The sequence below is a fragment of the Mytilus galloprovincialis genome, chromosome 1, assembly GCF_965363235.1.
Source record: "Mytilus galloprovincialis chromosome 1, xbMytGall1.hap1.1, whole genome shotgun sequence".
Classification (NCBI taxonomy): domain Eukaryota; kingdom Metazoa; phylum Mollusca; class Bivalvia; order Mytilida; family Mytilidae; genus Mytilus; species Mytilus galloprovincialis.
In genome coordinates, this window is record NC_134838.1 from 8,927,300 (window position 1) to 8,946,152 (window position 18,853).

At 31.8% G+C, this 18,853-nt stretch overlaps 1 protein-coding gene across 2 annotated transcripts in view; it reads right to left on the bottom strand.

Annotated features, from left to right (window-relative positions):
• The window catches only part of LOC143064719 (receptor-type tyrosine-protein phosphatase epsilon-like), a 147,337-nt gene that overhangs the window by 100,110 nt on the left and 28,374 nt on the right, over positions 1–18,853 (bottom strand). For both annotated transcript variants that reach the window (XM_076237766.1, XM_076237775.1), the window contains one exon: positions 3,653–3,774. In XM_076237766.1, coding sequence (XP_076093881.1) covers positions 3,653–3,725 — 73 coding nt within the window. In that variant the 5' untranslated portion in view covers positions 3,726–3,774. The remainder of the gene's footprint in view (positions 1–3,652; positions 3,775–18,853) is intronic.

Consider the following 18,853-nt stretch of genomic DNA (forward strand, 5'->3'; position numbering starts at 1 on the left):
TATAGGGAATCACTGAAGTGTGACTGGAGCGGGCCCCCCTTAGGCAGTCAGTGGGCCCCACTTAAGAAAATTTCTAGATCCGTCAGTGAAAATGTATGTAACCTCTGAATGAGAGAGCAGTATGTAACCTCTAAATGAAGAAGTGGACATTCACACATCCTATTTTTACCTGTGTAATTTATAGGATCATTGCTATCCGTGGTGGTGTTGTTCACTGTAAGGACTGTTTTTATACGCCCGTCAAAATTTTGACGGGACGTATTATGTTATACAAATGTCCGGTGTCCGTCCGTCCATCTGTCCGTCCGTCCGTCTGTCTGTCTGTCCGTCTGTCTGTCTGTCCGTCTGTCTGTCCGGCGTAAACATGTCGCACCGTAACTTGAGAACGACTTATCCAAATTTCATGAAACTTAATATAGTTGTTTCTTATGATGGTCAAATGATCTGTATACTTTTTGGTGAAAATAAGATTTAAACTTTTTTAGTTACGGCACTTTTTAACTAAAACAGGTGTGTGTTTTTTTCACATGTCGCACTGTATCTCAAAAACGATTCTTGATTATGGCTTAAAACTTTAAACACTTCTTAGTTATATTAATCTCAATATCTGTATACTTTTTGGTGATGATTCAAAATTTCATTTTTGAGTTATTGAGAATTTTGTAAAAAAGGGGGAGGGGATTTTTACATGTCGCGCCATATCTCAAAAACGATTTATGATTATTGCATAAAACTTTACACATGTCTTTGTTATATTAATCTAAAGATCTGTATACTTTTTGGTGATGATTCAAAATTTCATTTTTGAGTTATTAGTATTTTGTAAAAAAAGGGGGAGGGGTTTTTTACATGTTGTGTTGTATCTCAAAAAAAATTTATGATTATTGCTTAAAACTTTACACACTTCTTTGTTATATTAATCTAAAGATCTGTATACTTTTCGGTGATGATTCAAAATTTTTTTTTTGAGTATTTTGTAAAACAGGGGAGGTTTTTTTTTACATGTTGGGCCATATCTCAAAAATAATTTATGATTATTGCTTAAAACTTAACACACTTCTTTGTTATATTAATCAAAAGATCTGTATACTTTTTGGTTTTTATTCAAAATTTTATTTTGGTAATATTTAGTTTTTTGTAAATAAAAACAGGGTGGGGGGGTTTCACATGTCCCGCCGTGTCTCAACAAGAGGCTCTCAAGAGCCTGAATCGCTCACCTGGTAAACAATGCCTTCGGCCATGTTTTTTGACGAAATAGAAAATAAAACACAAACTTTATTTTATACACCCTACTGATCATTCAAATGAAGTTTGGTTGAATTTGGTTGAGTAGTTTTAGAGGAGAAGATTTTTTAAAGTTAGCAAATATGATGAACAAATTGTGAAAAATTGTCATTAAAGGACAATAACCCCTTAAGGGGTCAATTGACAATTTTGGTCATATTAACTTATTTGTAGATCTTACTTTGCTGATCATTTTTGCTGTTTACAGTTTATCTTTATCTATAATAATATTCAAGATAATGACCAAAAACTGCAAAATTTCCTTAAAATTACCAATTAAGTGACAGCAACCCAACAATGGGTTGTTTGATTCATCTGAAAATTTCAGGGCTGATAGATCTTGACCTAATGAACATTTTTACCCCATGTCAGATTTGCTCTAAATGCTTTCGTTTTTGAGATATAAGCCAAAAACTGCATTTGACCCCTATGTTCTATTTAAAGTAAGGGCGGCCATGTTTTTTGACGGATCAAAAATCGAAGCACACACTTTGTGCAGGATAATCTAAGGAACTATCATGCTAAGTTTCATCCAAATCCATTCAGTAGTTTCAGAGGAGAAGATTTTTTAAAGTTAGCAAATATGATGAACAAATTGTGAAAAATTGTCATTAAAGGACATTTACCCCTTAAGGGGTCAATTGACAATTTTGGTCATATTAACCTATTTGTAGATCTTACTTTGCTGATCATTTTTGCTGTTTACAGTTTATCTTCATCTATAATAATATTCAAGATAATGACCAAAAACTGCAAAATTTCCTTAAAATTACCAATTAAGTGGCAGCAACCCAACAATGGTTTGTTTAATTCATCTGAAAATTTCTGGGCTGATAGATCTTGACCTAATGAACATTTTTACCCCTGTCAGATTTGCTCTAAATGCTTCCGTTTTTGAGATATAAGCCAAAAACTGCATTTGACCCCTATGTTCTATTTTAAGTAACGGCGGCCATGTTTTTTGACGGATCAAAAATCGAAGCACATACTTTGTGCAGGATAATCTAAGGAACAATCATTTTAAGTTTCATTCAAATCCATTCAGTAGTTTCAGAGGAGAAGATGTTTGAAAAATTGTTAACGACGACAGACGACGACGACGACGACGTCGACGACAACGACGACGGACGCCAAGTGATGAGAAAAGCTCACATGGCCTTTTAGGCCAGGTGAGCTAAAAACAATATATGGTTATTGCTTTAAACTTTCTCAGAAACTATTTATGATAAAACCTCCACACAAGACGTCGGGGGTATCATGCGCTCATGGCGCAGCTGTTTATTACCTGTGTAATTTATAGGATCATTGCTACCTGTGGTGGTGTTGTTCACAGTAAGGACTGTTTTTACCTGTGTTATTTATAGGATCATTGCAACCTATGGTGGTGTTGTTCACTACTGTTTTTACCTGTGTAATTTATAGGACCATTGCTACCCGTGGTGATGTTGTTCACTGTAAGGACTGTTTTTACCTGTGTAAATTATAGGATCATTGCTACCTGTGGTGGTGTTGTTCACTGTAAGACTGTTTTTACCTGTGTAATTTACAGGAACATTGCTACCCTTGGTGGTGTTGTTCACTGTAAGGACTATTTTTACCTGTGTAATTTATAGGATCATTGCTACCCGTGGTGGTGTTGTTCACTGTAAGGACTGTTTTTACCTGTGTAATTTATAGGATCATTGCTACCCGTGGTGGTGTTGTTCACTGTAAGGACTGTTTTTACCTGTGTAATTTATAGGATCATTGCTACCCAAGGTGGTGTTGCTCACTGTAAGGACTGTTTTTACCTGTGTAATTTATAGGATCATTGCTACCCAAGGTGGTGTTGTTCACTGTAAGGACTGTTTTTACCTGTGTAATTTATAGGATCATTGCTACCCGTGGTGGTGTTGTTCACTGTAAGGACTGTTTTTACCTGTGTAATTTATAGGATCATTGCTACCCAAGGTGGTGTTGCTCACTGTAAGGACTGTTTTTACCTGTGTAATTTATAGGATCATTGCTACCCGTGGTGGTGTTGTTCACTGTAAGGACTGTTTTTACATGTGTAATTTATATAGGATCATTGTTACCCGTGGTGGTGTTGCTCACTGTAAGAACTGTTTTTACCTGTGTAATTTATAGGATCATTGCTACCCGTGGTGGTGTTGTTCACTGTAAGGACTGCTTTTACCTGTGTAATTTATAGGATCATTGCTACCCGTGGTGGTGTTGCTCACTGTAAGGACTGTTTTTACCTGTGTAATTTTTAGGATCATTGCTACCCCTGGTGGTGTTGCTCACTGTAAGGACTGTTTTTACCTGTGTAATTTATAGGATCATTGCTACCCGTGGTGGTGTTGTTCACTGTAAGGACTGTTTTTACCTGTGTAATTTATAGGATCATTGCTACCCGTGGTGGTGTTGCTCACAGTAGAGAGAACATCATCTTCTGCCATTACAAAACAAACTCTTCTGTGTTGTCATGGCAAACAAATTAACCAATTTCTGAAAAAAAGTAACTTTAGTGTTAGAATAGTCATTTCTTTCCTCTAGAGAATTATTGGTAAGATAAATGCATATCAAATTCAAATTTACTAAGATTCCATTTACCACAAACCATTAGTCAATGTTTTGACATAATTTTATTGAAAGCTAGATTAAGCAAATACAAGGCCTTGGCTAATATGCAATGGAACTGCAAAGGGATATCAATTAGTAACAGTCATATTTCAATAGATGTTAGCTTTGTTATGTGATGTCAGTTTAATTAGAGAATTGTGCTTCTTCATTCCTGAAGTAACTAAAACCATTTATGAGCATTAAAAGCATGGTAATTAATATGGAATAGTAACCGATTTGTTTGTTAGTTTGTTATTGTTTTGAAGGTAATGTTTATTTATGGAAAAGGCAAGTTATGTATTACTCTATGCTTTAATACATGAAGACAGCTGACATTCTAATCTAATTTAAGATTTTAATAAAACCAACATCTCCATGTTCAGTAAACCATGAATTCTAGTTCAAACCCTAATTTAACATCATTTCTTTTTTTTTACGTTACAATAACGGTAAATTGTCTTAAACCAAAACTGATATAGGACTTATGTACAGACAGGAAAAAGGGGACAAAACCTAAGCCCTCTAAGGGCTTAACACGTTTTCCAGATCATGAAATAATTTCCACTACATTCTATTTCCACTGCAAAGTATTAAACCATTAAACCAACAATCTAATTTTCAATATATGGCTTTCAACAATGAGCAAACCAAATACCTCATCTCATAGCAAGCTATAAATAGCTCCAAAATGAAAAATGCAAAACAATTCAAATGATAAGACTAATGGCCAATCAATTATGTACAAAACAATAAATGAAAAAAACAAAAAGGACAACCAGTACTTCTCCATCATTCTGCCGATAAGACATTACTGTTAATACAGACATTTCTGTGAACATTTACTATTATCGATGCTTGAACATTGGAAACAAATGTTTTTATTCAGGAAATGCTGCAAATATATCATGCTATCAAAATTTACAATGCAGAATGAGATTTCATTTTTACCAAACCTATACAGTAAATGTTTTACAAACATTAGGGTTATAACAGAATTAAACTTAGGACTTTATGGGCCTTTTATAGCTGAAAATGCTGTATGGACTATGCTAATTGTTTTTATATTAAACTATTTAAATTTAAAAAATTAGCACAGAAAAGTCCTGAAATATTCAAGAACAAAGTTATATTGTCTGTACCTTATGATAGCTTGCTAAATATCACTTGAACTGATTGAAACTTGATGTGTCAAAATGAAGATAATTACAACTTATCGTGAGGACATTTAGTTATACTTTATTGATAATCTCTGATATTAAGTGTAAATTATGTATATATTCTATATAACAACTTAACAAGGTCAATTATCAAACACAAGTTACAGGGGTAAATTTTCACTGATTATTTAATAATCTGTGGACACAGAGATGTGTCTCGCCTGTATGTAATTTTGATCATGAAATAGCATCACTTTTACATATCAAGTTTGCAAAACAATCAAAGTCCATGGACCATGATTAAAGCTGCAAGGTCCATATATAGTCTCCAATTTCAATATCAATATTAACCATGTAAATCAAAAATATATTTCTAAAATGGAAAATAGATTACTTCCATTAGGAAAGCAGGGATTTTCTTATTTCCTTTATTGACACATGGAAATAGAAAAACATATAGGATATGGGCTATCACTCCATGACACAAAATCAGTGTATGCACAGCTAAAAAACCAGCTTAGAAACAGTAATTGTATTGCTGTTTCTCATCTCAAAGTCTACCAGGTATTTCAGTTTATTTTATATTTCCTTTTTATGTTTCATGAGGGTTAACCATATTTACAACTTCGTGTAATGAAGGGAAGACTGTACTTAATAGGGCTAGGGTTTTTTTTCAGGTAAGGTTTTTAATGCTAGGGGCCTAGTGTAAGTGTTAGGATATCGTAATGGTTATAAGTTTGAGGGTTAAGGTTAATTTGTTATAGCCCTATATAGGTTGCCTCCCCTTGAAATAAACAAAGACTGTTGTATGTCTGATATGGATTTGAAGTATATCTCCTTTAAATCCCATGTTGGTTCTTTCCAGAACCAATGTGGTCAAGTCATGTTCTCTAAGGTTGAAGCCATGTCATTCCCCTTCCACCATTTTTAGAATATTCAAACTTATTACCTTACTCTTTCGTAGAAAGGTTTAGATCAATGTGGTACTTTGGTCTACATTTCACTGAAATAATACCCTTTTAAAAATATTAAGAATAATTTTTATCAAATTAGGTATTATATTCTATACCTTTTTATCCATTTTTAATAAAACATTAAAAAACTAAGACAAACTCTGACCCACTTATAGCATGAATAGAATTGAAATTCAAGTAAAAAAAATAATTAAATCAGTCTAGGCTTTGTTGCAAGTAAAATAAAAAGCCCACTGGATATCTATTCAAAGATAATATGCATTATGTAAATTCAAAGCCACCATATGCAGAAAACCAGATGGGATCTAAAAAATCAAATAACAATATAAACTAAACATTACGATATCAATGAAGTAAAGAGCCAAAAGTTTGTTTTATGTAACCATGCATACAATTATACCAGTCGGATACCAAGGAGACAATTTTTTCACACAGAAAATTATTGTTGTTTGGCGTCTGCTATTAACTTAAAATCCATTTCCGTAGCTATGAATTTAACAAAAAGCATCATTTGAATTAACATTACGGGATAGAAAGAGAATTAATAGGCGACTGGAAGCAAAAATAATTATTTCATTCATCAAGTCGATTGTATATTTTCTCTATGAATGTATTTGCCTCTTGTAGTTAAGCCATCTACTCCTATCCATCGTACAATATTGCTTTCTCTACATTCTATTTGCAACTTAAAATTGTTTAACGAGAATTTTTGGTGTTTTCGAAGTTTACAAATCACATTAAAGTCACAAAAAGCCAATGTAGGATGACAGCTGATTTGCTATTTTGATGATATATGGTTCAATGGATTTTTAGTTTGGAAAATGCTACCACAAATACTAGGAATATCTACTTAAAGGACCTTATATTGTACAAAATCTGGAATATAAATGGTTCCAGTCAACATGGTGCAATAAACTCATCAAACATAATTATTTTTGGGTAACAAGAATAGAGACAAACACAGTATGCATCATTTTGTAGTAGACTTTTACTGAATCTTCTAAAATAAGCAGAAATTATTCAAACTTGATACTGATGAAAGAACAACCGTCTTTATCTAAACAAATAGAAATGAAACAAATTTAATGCTTTATCAAAATGCCATGTATGATTTAAAAGAAATCCATCTTTATAGGCATAATAATAACTATTCATTTGTTTTCTCATACTTGAAACTACAAAACAAGTGAATGTGAACTTTACGTAATACAAGTTATTGTCTGGAAAATAGAAAAATGCATATTTTTGGCCCCTTTTTGCCCCTAATTTCTAAACACTTGGGGATGTTTCCCCCAAAACTAAATCCCAGCCTTCCTTTTGTGGTATGGAAGCTTGTAGTACAATTTCCACTTATTGTCTGGTTATTGTCTGGAAACTAGAAAAATACTTGTTGCCTCTTATTCCTGAATATTTGGGGCAATTACCCCCCACTCAATCCCAGCATTCTCTTTTGTGATGTGGAACCTTGTGGTACAATTTCAGAAAGGTCCATACACTTAAACACAAGTAATGGAATAGAAACTAAAAAAGTGCTTGTTTTTGGCCACTTTTTTACCCATAATTCCTAAACTGTTGGTACCATGACCCCCAAAATCAGTCCCAACCTTCCTTTTGTGGTTTACAACCTTCTTTTCACGTTTGATAGAAATCCATTTACTTAAACTAAAGATAATGTCTGGAAATCCATGTCTTCAGTTGACAATTACACTAAAACATTATACTAATGCGTATAAATTTGCGGTTGTATTAAAACAATTAAAAGACAAACAACAGCACACAGTAACTGTTGAGTTTTGAGGTACACGCCATCATGAAAAATTGGTAAATGATATAAAAAAACATATAAACAAAGAGATCTGGCTATTCTGTGTAATCTAAATACAAATCTTAATAATGATGTTGATGCCACCATCAGAGCTAGAAGCAGCACACTTTTGTCTCCATTTGGCAATTATTATTGAAGGCTAGACAACCAAATCAATGCTATCAGTATCAAGCACAAAAGCCTTCAGTTGTTTTACAAATCATATTTATATAAATAAAAATATGAGAATTAATGGCAAAATTTGTAAACATTAAACAATAAGATTAAAACTTTAATAATGTTCCTTCATCCAAGCATATCTTGGATGTGCAGGATGAAGGTCATTCTTAGAATATGAGCCTGAGGCTCGAAAGTAATAAATTAGCTTAACTTCTCTATGAGGGGTGAAGCTTACATGTAATATCTCTGTTTAAAGAAACAAACTATAACCACCAGACCATAGCTGGCCAGTGACCTTGACCCTAGTATATAAGCACCTGTTCCATAATAACTTGTCATAATTTAAAGCAAGTTTGTGTCGACCAAATATAAAACCCATTGGAAAAGGGTGGGTCTGACTCAGATAATCCCTAGGGTGGGAATTAATTACTTTCGAGCCTCAGGCTCATATTCTAAGAATGACCTTCATCCTGCACATCCAAGATATGCTTGGATGAAGGAACATTCTTATTCATATTTCGCCTTCGGTCTCAAGTAATAAATTAGCTTGTTTAAAGTGTAGACACAAACTAAAAACAATTTTTATATAAATGCCAACATTTAATAAAGCATAAAAATCACAAGATCATCCAGTAACTACAACTGAAGACAAGTGTTTTAGTACTGATATTATTCACTTTCCTGTTATAGAACTTAAACAAAGTTTTACCATATGTCCAGACTAAGCTGTTGCCATAATGTCTTTAAAAGAACATCCTGAAGCTAAAATCACTTATGAAGAAGTTCCTCTAAATGAGTAAACCTTAAAAAACCTCGGCTAAAATTAGAACTCTCTCTAACTATCTAAACTTTACGAAAAGACTTAGATGAATTCTCTCACATATTTTGTACACAAAACATGATAAATCATTGTCTTAACAACACAAAGTTTTGCTTTATCAAAACCCTTGATCACCTCATTAGGTAGACTAACTAACAGATCTAGTATTTTTCAAAAACTCATGTATATGAAAAAATAAAGTGCCATGTCTCTGAATGAAAGACATAGAATGTAAATCTACAGCTGATAAAGATTGTACTTTGGCAGCTGTAGTCAAGGCAAATAAAGACACAAGTATACAACACAGTCTTCAATGTTAAATCCTCTAATGAATATAAAGAACTTAAAAAAGATAGCACTAAATTTATCTCCACAGTGAAAGAGTATCTAACTCTTCAATTGCAGATTCAGGTTTAAGCAACCATTCACATATACATGTAGTAAACAAACAAATTTAGTAACATCTACTTCTTAAAGGATCAAGTCTGTTTCAACATAGACCAAGTAAAATTCACATTAAACATGCTGAATATGAAAAGCTGGTGTTTTACAAAAAATTTCAATAATCAATCACATCCCTTTTAGATGGTGATAAGGAATTGGTTCTCTTTGAACACACCAAATAATGAAATTTCTCAAAAAGTATTGATAATGCTTGATCATAGATGCATGGTCTCCAAGATGAAGTGTAAATATATTTTACAAATGATTCTGAAATCTCCTGTTTATATTAAAGTAATTTCTGAATATAATACACACGTTTTTACCCTACGGCACAATCAACCCTTCAGGTGTTGGTTCACTTATATTTTTTAGAATATACAGTTAAATTAAGTCTCTTCCTGACGGAAAGGCATTCTTCAGTATGCAACATTGTTACTAATTTTCATGCTTAGCAGTTTAACTGGCAAATAAATTAAAATTGGTCTTAGCAAAGAAAACCAACTATGAGCCGGCCAAAAAGGAATAATCAAAAGAGCCTTCTGAACTTTATCACTAATAATTTTCTTTATAATTATCCCCAACAATGAAAAAGATGGGAAAATATAAGGTCTTAATTCTAATCATGAAAAGTACAAACATCTCTGAAAGGAGCTTGTTGGTCAAAAGACAACGAAGCAATCATCTACAGATTTGAAAATGAAAACGTGATACATGTAACAACAAAACAAATATATCTTCTTTCAATTGCCATCCTGTTGAATCTGTAAATTTTTTAGACCTATGATAAGCATCAAAATTTTCTTACCAGGAATATAAAGAGCTGTGATAAAAATGTTCTTTCTTGAACACCAAGCCCAATTAATGAAATATTTGTAGTAAGCATGTTAAGTGACAAAGAGGTTATACCTCCTATTGCATAATAAAAGCTACTGAAAATGTATTTTCTGATTGTATAACTCTCTGTGACTAAAAATTTCTCTCCAAAAGAAAAATTTAGCCAACAATTCTATGAAATCTATATGAAATGAGCGCATGTTCTTAAAGAAACTCCATCTACCAACAGAAAATTTTTTTTTTTTTTTTTTTTTTTTTTTTTAAATTTGGATCCCAAATCCTTCTAATGAGGCATCTGGTCCAATCCAAAAACTTATTTGGATGGGTCTATAAATCAATTTTTAATTTCTGATTTTAAACTGTTAAAAATTTCACCTATTGATGATAATAAACACTGTAACAACTATACAGTGTTTCAACATTATTTCTCGCCATGTTTCTGCAATGTAACATTCCCACAGATACTGCATTAAAAGTATGTGCCACAAGACCAATATATGATGCAAATCATCTATAATACAGTTACACAATTCTATTTAAGAAGAATTTCCCAAGGGAGATAATTTTACCATTTCTCATCTGTCAGAAAAAACTTAAATAGCTCAGTATCAATAATGAGACAAAGGAAAACAATGTGCTTCCAAGGAATGAGTACCAACTTCTCAAAATTTATTCCGAAGCACAGCTTATCAAGCATTTGCACCACTTCTTCTGTATTCACAATACAACCATCTAAATTCTGATCCATAATAAAAGAATCATCAATGTATAAACTATAGCATGTATATACTTCAAGTGACATTATTTCATAAAAATACATAGACAGGTTTTAAAACCTTAGTAAAAACTCTTGATGCAGAAGCCAATCCAAAACAAAGAACATAAATATCATATCAATGTCCTTTCCACATGAATCAGGAAATTGTGATATAATCATAAATGATACTTAAATATGCATCTGTGAGATCTATAGATGTTAGCTCTCTATATATATAGAGATAATTATCCCTAAGAATTACATCTAAACAAAAGATAAATGGTCCTGCTCCAAATGCTGATTAGCCACAAGCTAAGTTTGTTTGAATTTTTTGAAATAGATAACAGGCCTTGAAGACCCATCTTTCTTAGGAACTAAGAAAATATAGGAAATAAACTGATTTTCCAATGATCGATCAACCTCTTAAATAGCTCTCTTAAAGCTATCAATTTTTGGACTTCTGAAATTATTTCATCCTTATGAAAGGTGAAATGTATTTATTTAAAAATGATGAACCTTGTGGTACATCATTCAAAATAATTTTATAACCATTTCTTATTAAATCTAATATCAATAGATCATTAGTAACATTTTCCAAATCATAATATTTAAGTTATCTACTGTATATAGCAACTGGTTGAGAAATGTGACCTCTTTGAGATTCTCTGTTCCCTTTCGGGAAACCTCTCCCTCTCAATGAAGGGAATTGCCTACTAGTATACGCCCTGTTGACCAACAGAGCCTCCGCAGTTAAAAGACTGATATTGCCTTTCCCATAACAGCTGGGAGTAAATTAATTGCTAGACCTGGAACCTCTTCCAAGGAATCTAGAATTTGCTTTAGAATCTTCGTATAATCACCAAGTTTGCTTCATGCAATCATAACTAAAAATGTGATAAATCAACTATTACATCAGAATAACAAATAAGTTTTATCATCTAGATATTTCTGAGCATCTCTTATGCGTTTAACCAGAAACCCATGGTCAAACAAACAAATAGAATTTTACAATAAAATCCTTGTATTATCAAGATCTAATGGCTCATTCTTACAACAAAAAATAGCCAACTCAACAATAGGGATGATGATCAACCCCTTAATAAAGTATCTCTGGGTTTCCTGCATCTTTGAAACCACAGAGTGGGCCTGTCTAGGCAGTGCCATTTCGATTTTTTATTTATCCTAGACACACTAGGATTCTCACAGTTCTCAGGGTGATAGTATTACTTACTCCTCTATGAACTTGATATTTTCCTGATTTGATATTTACTGACATGGTAGTATTATTAACAGTCACAAAAAGTCCAGAAGAAAACTTAGACACAGTTTTCCGCCTTTTTAAACAATTTTGGGATATTCCAAGCAAAATCATGATTAAACTGTTCAACAAACAGGATGACATAATGGACCATTAATCTCACTAAGAGAAGCCTTAAAGACTTCTGAAAACCTTAATGCAGGAATCAAAAGACGTATCAAATTCAGCTCCGGCTGGACTATCATCAGCCATGGCACAAACTCCAAAAGGAGGTACATGCACGGTATCATTACAGTAGTTCAGATCAAAATTTAGAACTAAATCTACATTAAAGTAAGCCTCTAATGGCAAAATTCGAATAAAGCAGCAGGTTTCTCTACAAACTCTGCTTGAGTTGAAGGCAGAGAAACTGTCTCAAACCTCATGATTCATACAGGTTCTTTACTACATTAATAATAATGAGTCAATGCATCAATATACATGCCTATCTTAAATCTCAACAGCACTATCTTGAGAAATATTCACAAATCAAGTAGATTTTGAAGCTATACAAGTAGCACTAGATTTTAAAACTTACTTTTGACAGGTTATGTTGCTTTGTCAATTATTTCCAATTGCAATGCCATTATGATCTTTTATAAAACTACTAGGTTTTATAACTGTTTAAGAAGAGGATTTATTCAAAATACCTCTTGTTTTCCTATTACATTTATCATCTTTAATTTCTAAAACAACCCAGAGGTGATGAAAATCATAGCCATCACCCTTGTAAGTGTAAACATCATTCTAAACATCTTGCAAAAGCAATACGTTTGCATAATCAAATTCAGCCATTGTAATAAAATAATGTGTACCTGTGCAGGTAAAACACGTGTAAATTCTGAAGAGTACTCACGACCTTCAGGTGAATAGAAATACTTTTAAATATCTACCTGTTTAACAAACAGAGTATGAATTAAGTAACAAATGTGCCGTACATCATACTAAGGCAAAAACTTAATGAATATATAAAATTGTCATACATCGTAGACAATAACATTTTTAATTAATTTCCATCGACACTTGTCATACATCGTAGACAAGAAATTTTTAAAATCATTTCCATCAACACTTGTCATACATTGTAGACAATTGAGGAATTATTATTTCTAATTAACAAAATAACATTAGAACTTGTCGTACATCGTAGACAAGTTAAATGTAATTTTAGTAACTTTCCCCTAAATCTTAGATAAAAATAACTAAAAAGAATTCAAGTGAAGTGTTCACTTCACACCCTCTAGAAAAATAATGACAAGTTATTATGGAACAGGTGCTTATATACCAGGGTCAAGGTCACTGGCCAGCTATGGTCTGGTGGTTATAGTTTGTTTCTTTAAACAGAGATATTACATGTAAGCTTCACCCCTCATAGAGAAGTTAAGCTAATTTATTACTTGAGACCGAAGGCGAAATATGAATAAGAATAGGTTTGAAAGGAGAAATCAAAGACATAAATCTTATGTTTGTGAAAGCAAACCAGTAAAAGAAGAATGCTTCTTAAAAGATGAAAGATGAAAGAACAAGAGAACAGAAGGACAAAAGGACAAAGACAAACAGAATCTTATTTGATTTTGTGAAGGGCAAAGGGCATAATAATTTCAAGGGGTAAACAATAAAAGGAGTAGGGTCGGTAAGGGCGGATTTTAGCCTCAAATTTCAGGTTCATCTATGAAAGATTTTGGACATTTTTTAAACACTTAAGTGCCTATTTCAATTGATTCAATTAGTTTATGTAAAAGATTTTAACTGATTTAGTCATTAAAAACGCTCTGATTCAAGCTTAAATATGAAAAATCTATCAAATATGCCAAAAAACGTCACTTTTCAGATGTTTTTTTGTCAAAATTGATATTGGCCGCATCCATGTTCATCTTCAACCTTTATAAATGTTATGTAATATCATCAAACACAACTTACATTTCAATATAATGAATGAACATGAATGCGGCCACTTTCATTTAAGACGGAATATTTATATATTTATGTAGCAGAAGCATTCTACTTTCCAGTAAATAGCTAAAAGATTACATTTTCACAATTTTGTAAACCTGCTATATTTTGGGGCCAAAACGGGGTCTTACTGAATACTACTTTGCTTTCTTTCTATTGACACACATCTATAATTTCACAATAGAAATGAGAATTTCTTTGAATTTGAAATCTCTAGACATACTATAAATGGAATAGATTATTTCCTCCTAGTTTAGGCAGTTAGATTTTCTTAAACAGAAAAGCAGATGTCTTAACTCAAAGATAAATTTGAATGTAATGTGAATCTTTATCTTTGATAACATTTTCCTGTTCAAACTGAAATATACCCTTGCAAAAACATAACTTTCATTTCGTTGTTTCTCTTTTTTTAATCAATGGGGAAGTAACCATTTATTTGCATTTAAATTGCTACACTGTTAAATGCTCTCTATAAATACATCTCTTCTGCCCTGATAACTTTACAAGAATGTCTCAGCTTATGGGGAGGCCAATCAAAATCTTGGCACATGCTTACTTGTGTTTTGAGTAAAACAGCGTTACCCCATGTGCGGTACCAATAAGAGATTTCTTTTAGAAGGAGATATTTTAAACTTCAAGTGTCAAAAACTAGAATTTTAGTTTGGCAAAATAAATTTCTGTGAAATAATCTCAAAAAAAATACTATCATATCCTGGAGAAAAGCTGTGAAAATTAAACAAAATTTGTCTATTTGTCAGAGCTGCAGCTCCCTATAGAACAGATCACATTCCTATCTGTGTTTATTTTCATCCCAATCATTTTTAATTAGGATACAAATGATGTTTTTTGTATTGTCCCAGTATCTAATGAATGAAATCTTGGTCATTTGAGTTTGTTATTGACCCATCACAATACAATTGTTCTCTGACAAGTGGTGATAACAAACAATCTGTTTAGATTGAGTATTGATGATATCACAAGGCCACCAAGGAATTCATAAAGGACGTTCTTACAGAAATACACTCTTTTAATCTGAGAATCATTTTTTTTTTCTTTTTTCCTAAAGCAACATTGGATGTTGTTTATTAGTTTAACAAGTATGCTTGTCGTATAGTTTATTAGTAATAAAAGTCCTTAAATGGGCTGATTCCTATTTGAGGCAGCTTAACAGGAAATCTGATTGCACTAATTCAAACTTGAAAGGAAACTAACTTGCAATATTTCTGGCAAACCAAGTTCATGTTTAGATATGTATAACAGCATATTTTCAATAACAACAAAAAGGCATGTAACAGTAACCAACAAATGAATTAAATTTTATTTTTTGAAATCACATGGATTATTACATTAAAATGAGCAAAAACTGATAGTACAAAAACTTCTATCATCAAATATAAGAATTAGAAAGCTTTCATTGGACTCTGTACAGAAAGAAGTATATAGATATACCTCAACTATAAGTTCATTAAAATAAAATGAATGTTTACTAAGATCTTATATACTCAATCTCTTACCAGTCTTGCAACAGTAGGCTTAATTTTAACTTATTTATTAAGCAAAGCATTAATATTCAGGTGAAACTCAGGTCACTTTTACTTAAATTTAATCAGTAATTGTAAATTCATCCTTACTTTTTAAACATTATGCTTATTATAAACAATAAACTTTAATCCTAAAAACAAGTTTTAATTTGTTCTTTTACTCACCTATTTCAACATTTCTTCATAAAATTGAACAAAACTGGCCGCTTGGTTTAAAATGGCCAAAAGGAGGGATAAATTTGTAAAAAGCAAGAATGTTTAGCTTTGACATGATAATACTTGATGGAAAACATTGGTTGATTGCATAGAAGTACCAATTGATTATACAAAATGTAGGTATATTGAAGGCCTTTTGTTGATTTTGGTGGGTTCTTATTTTTTTTGTCTCATTTATCTTTTTTCTTCCTTCTCCCACTTGTTTTATCTCAATGATACTATAGATGTATTACATCTAAGATTAAACTAAACCATATTTTTTTTATTGTGTGAATTTTACAAAAATTGTGCTTGATTACAAATGTTTTCAAGACTAATTACAAGATTGGATTGGATAACAAATCAATTCCAACTCAGAAATGCCAGGAAATGTCTGGAATTGAAAATGAAGACCTCTGACAAAAGAAATTTGTTGGAAAAGGTGACTTTGACAAATAAACTATCAATTAACTTTGCTTTCATTCTGCATCCTAGATACCATGCATAAAACTAAAGTGGTCCCAAAAGATTGCAATTGCTAAACATGAGTGCACACACTGAAAGTATGACGCCTGCTTTACTTATCATGAAAGTATTTCATACAAAACACTAATCGACTAATGCTTTAAGTTTTCAGAGACAGATCTACTTATAAAAATTAAACATTGACCAATGAACCATAAATTGAGGTCAAGGTCAAATGAATCTTGTTGGACAACAAGAACACCATGTAATCGTTCCCTATACTGAATTATATGGATAAACGTTTGCTTATAGACTTCTTTTCAACCTGTATGTTGAATGGGATCATGAAAGATGATTTCAAAAGAAAAGGAATTATGCCTTTTATGTTTGGATTACACTATTACTGAGGTTTAAAATAAAATATACTGATATATTGATTTTTGATTTTAGTTTCTTGTGTATAATTTCAGAGTTTAGTATGACATCCATTATCACTGTACTAGTATACATATTTTTTAAGGGGCCAGCTGAAGGACACCTATGGGTGCGGGAGTTTCTCGCCACATTGAAGACCCATTGGTGGCCTTCGGCTGTTGTCTGCTCTATGGTCGGGTTGTTGTAGCTTTGACACATTCCCCAATTTTTTCAATTTTATTCTAATGTTTAAGACCAACATGGTCATATTTGAAAGTTTTAATTGCTAAAAGTCTAAATCCATAAAAAGCAGTTGTATGATTTTTAATAAAGTATTTACAGAAACTAAATAAAAATGAGAGGAGACATTAGTTATTGACCTTTTCATTTTAAAATCTGCAAAATCAGCAATACCAAAATTTAATTATCATTGTATCTGGTAACTCCTTCTTTCATCTGTATCATTATCGTTGTTTAAACAAAACTATAGGTATCGGAAACTTGTGTCTGACTTAGAAAAATTAATGTGGCTTCATTCAACACAATTAAGATGTAATTGCTGGTTATGTAAACATATAACCATTAATGATCAATTTTAAATGAATATTGATTTTAATCGGCAGTATCACAATCTAAAAGCAATTCAAATACTTTCTTCATTTCAGAAATGATCCAGGTTAATGACTTTTGTCAGGTCAATAAGTCCTAATTACAGTACAGTACCAAATACTTGCAATTATCAACAAAGCAGTAATATTTTTTTTTCTTTTTACGTAACAGTTTGAAATCAGTCATACTTTAAGAACCTAGAGGCTCCTTAAAACTTGACTAACAATTGGTAAATTTTCACCTTGATTTTTACGAAAAGATTTTCTCTATTAAAAGATTTAAAAAGAAGGATGAACTCAATTTATATTTTTAATGAGCAAACGACACCTACCCAATGATACAGAAGCTTTTTTTTTATCTGTTGGCATAGTCTTTGCTGTTTATAGTGTGTGATAACATTTTGTGAGGGAATTCGATGTTTGCTATACCACTGTTCTTTTCAATGCACTTTATGACGATACCACTTTATCAATATGAATGAAATTTTTTGCAGTGTTTTAAGAAATACTTTTACTTTAAAATCACGTACCATTTGTGAACTATCAAATATTTTATAAGGATGAATTTTCTGTATAAAGTCAATAACTGTGTGAACTTTTGAAGCTCAAACTTTTTATAGCTTTAAATACGCCAATGAAAGGTCCGAAAACTATACCAATACAGAACGATATATTTTTGAAATTGTAGCAAAACTTTTGGTCGACAAATTTTAATTCGTTATTGCATAAATATCAACTTGAAATATCTGTCATTTTCTCCCTACCCAGTTTACCCCTATTACTTATTATAATGTGGACTGGACATTGTTATTGAATCTTATGCAATTTGATTGGATTAAGTTCTTTTTGATTACCTTCAAACTGTTCATGCTTTTGTACGAGTATATTGATTAAATCAGACCGTGCGTGAATGTGTACAGTAAATTAAATGACCTGCATACTGGACACTGGACCAGTCCATATTACGTTTTTATCAATGATACTTAAGGTATGAAAGGTAACCATTGCCACTTTTTTATATTTTCACATAATTTTCCAAATTCACATTATATAAAATATTTTTGAAATCCTATTGCGAAGAAAAAAAGGGAAAGTTTACTTTTTTATGTTCTATTCCATTAAAAACGCCATTTTTTCGAAGATAAATGCAAAAAAAACATTTTACGCACGGCTAAGCCAGGTAAAATTGTTGTTTATCCTAACAAAAAAAATACATTTTTCAGTTTCATTCGAATATTATAAAAATAATAAATCCCAAATTTATGTAGTGATTACATAATGTCCTTATATGTACGATCTGCCTATTTTTGGACATCAAAAGACAATACGATCGTTTTAAGGTCAATCTTGTCTACCTCACACAATCTTGTCAGGCACTATAGTAATAGATTTTATTCTTTTCTCTGATAATTCCCATCAGGACTATTGTATGGCCAATTTTTTTTTTTTTTTTTTTTTTTTTTTTTTTATATTTATGACCGTTCCCATAGCCATAGTGACTAAAAATGACTAAAAAATATTA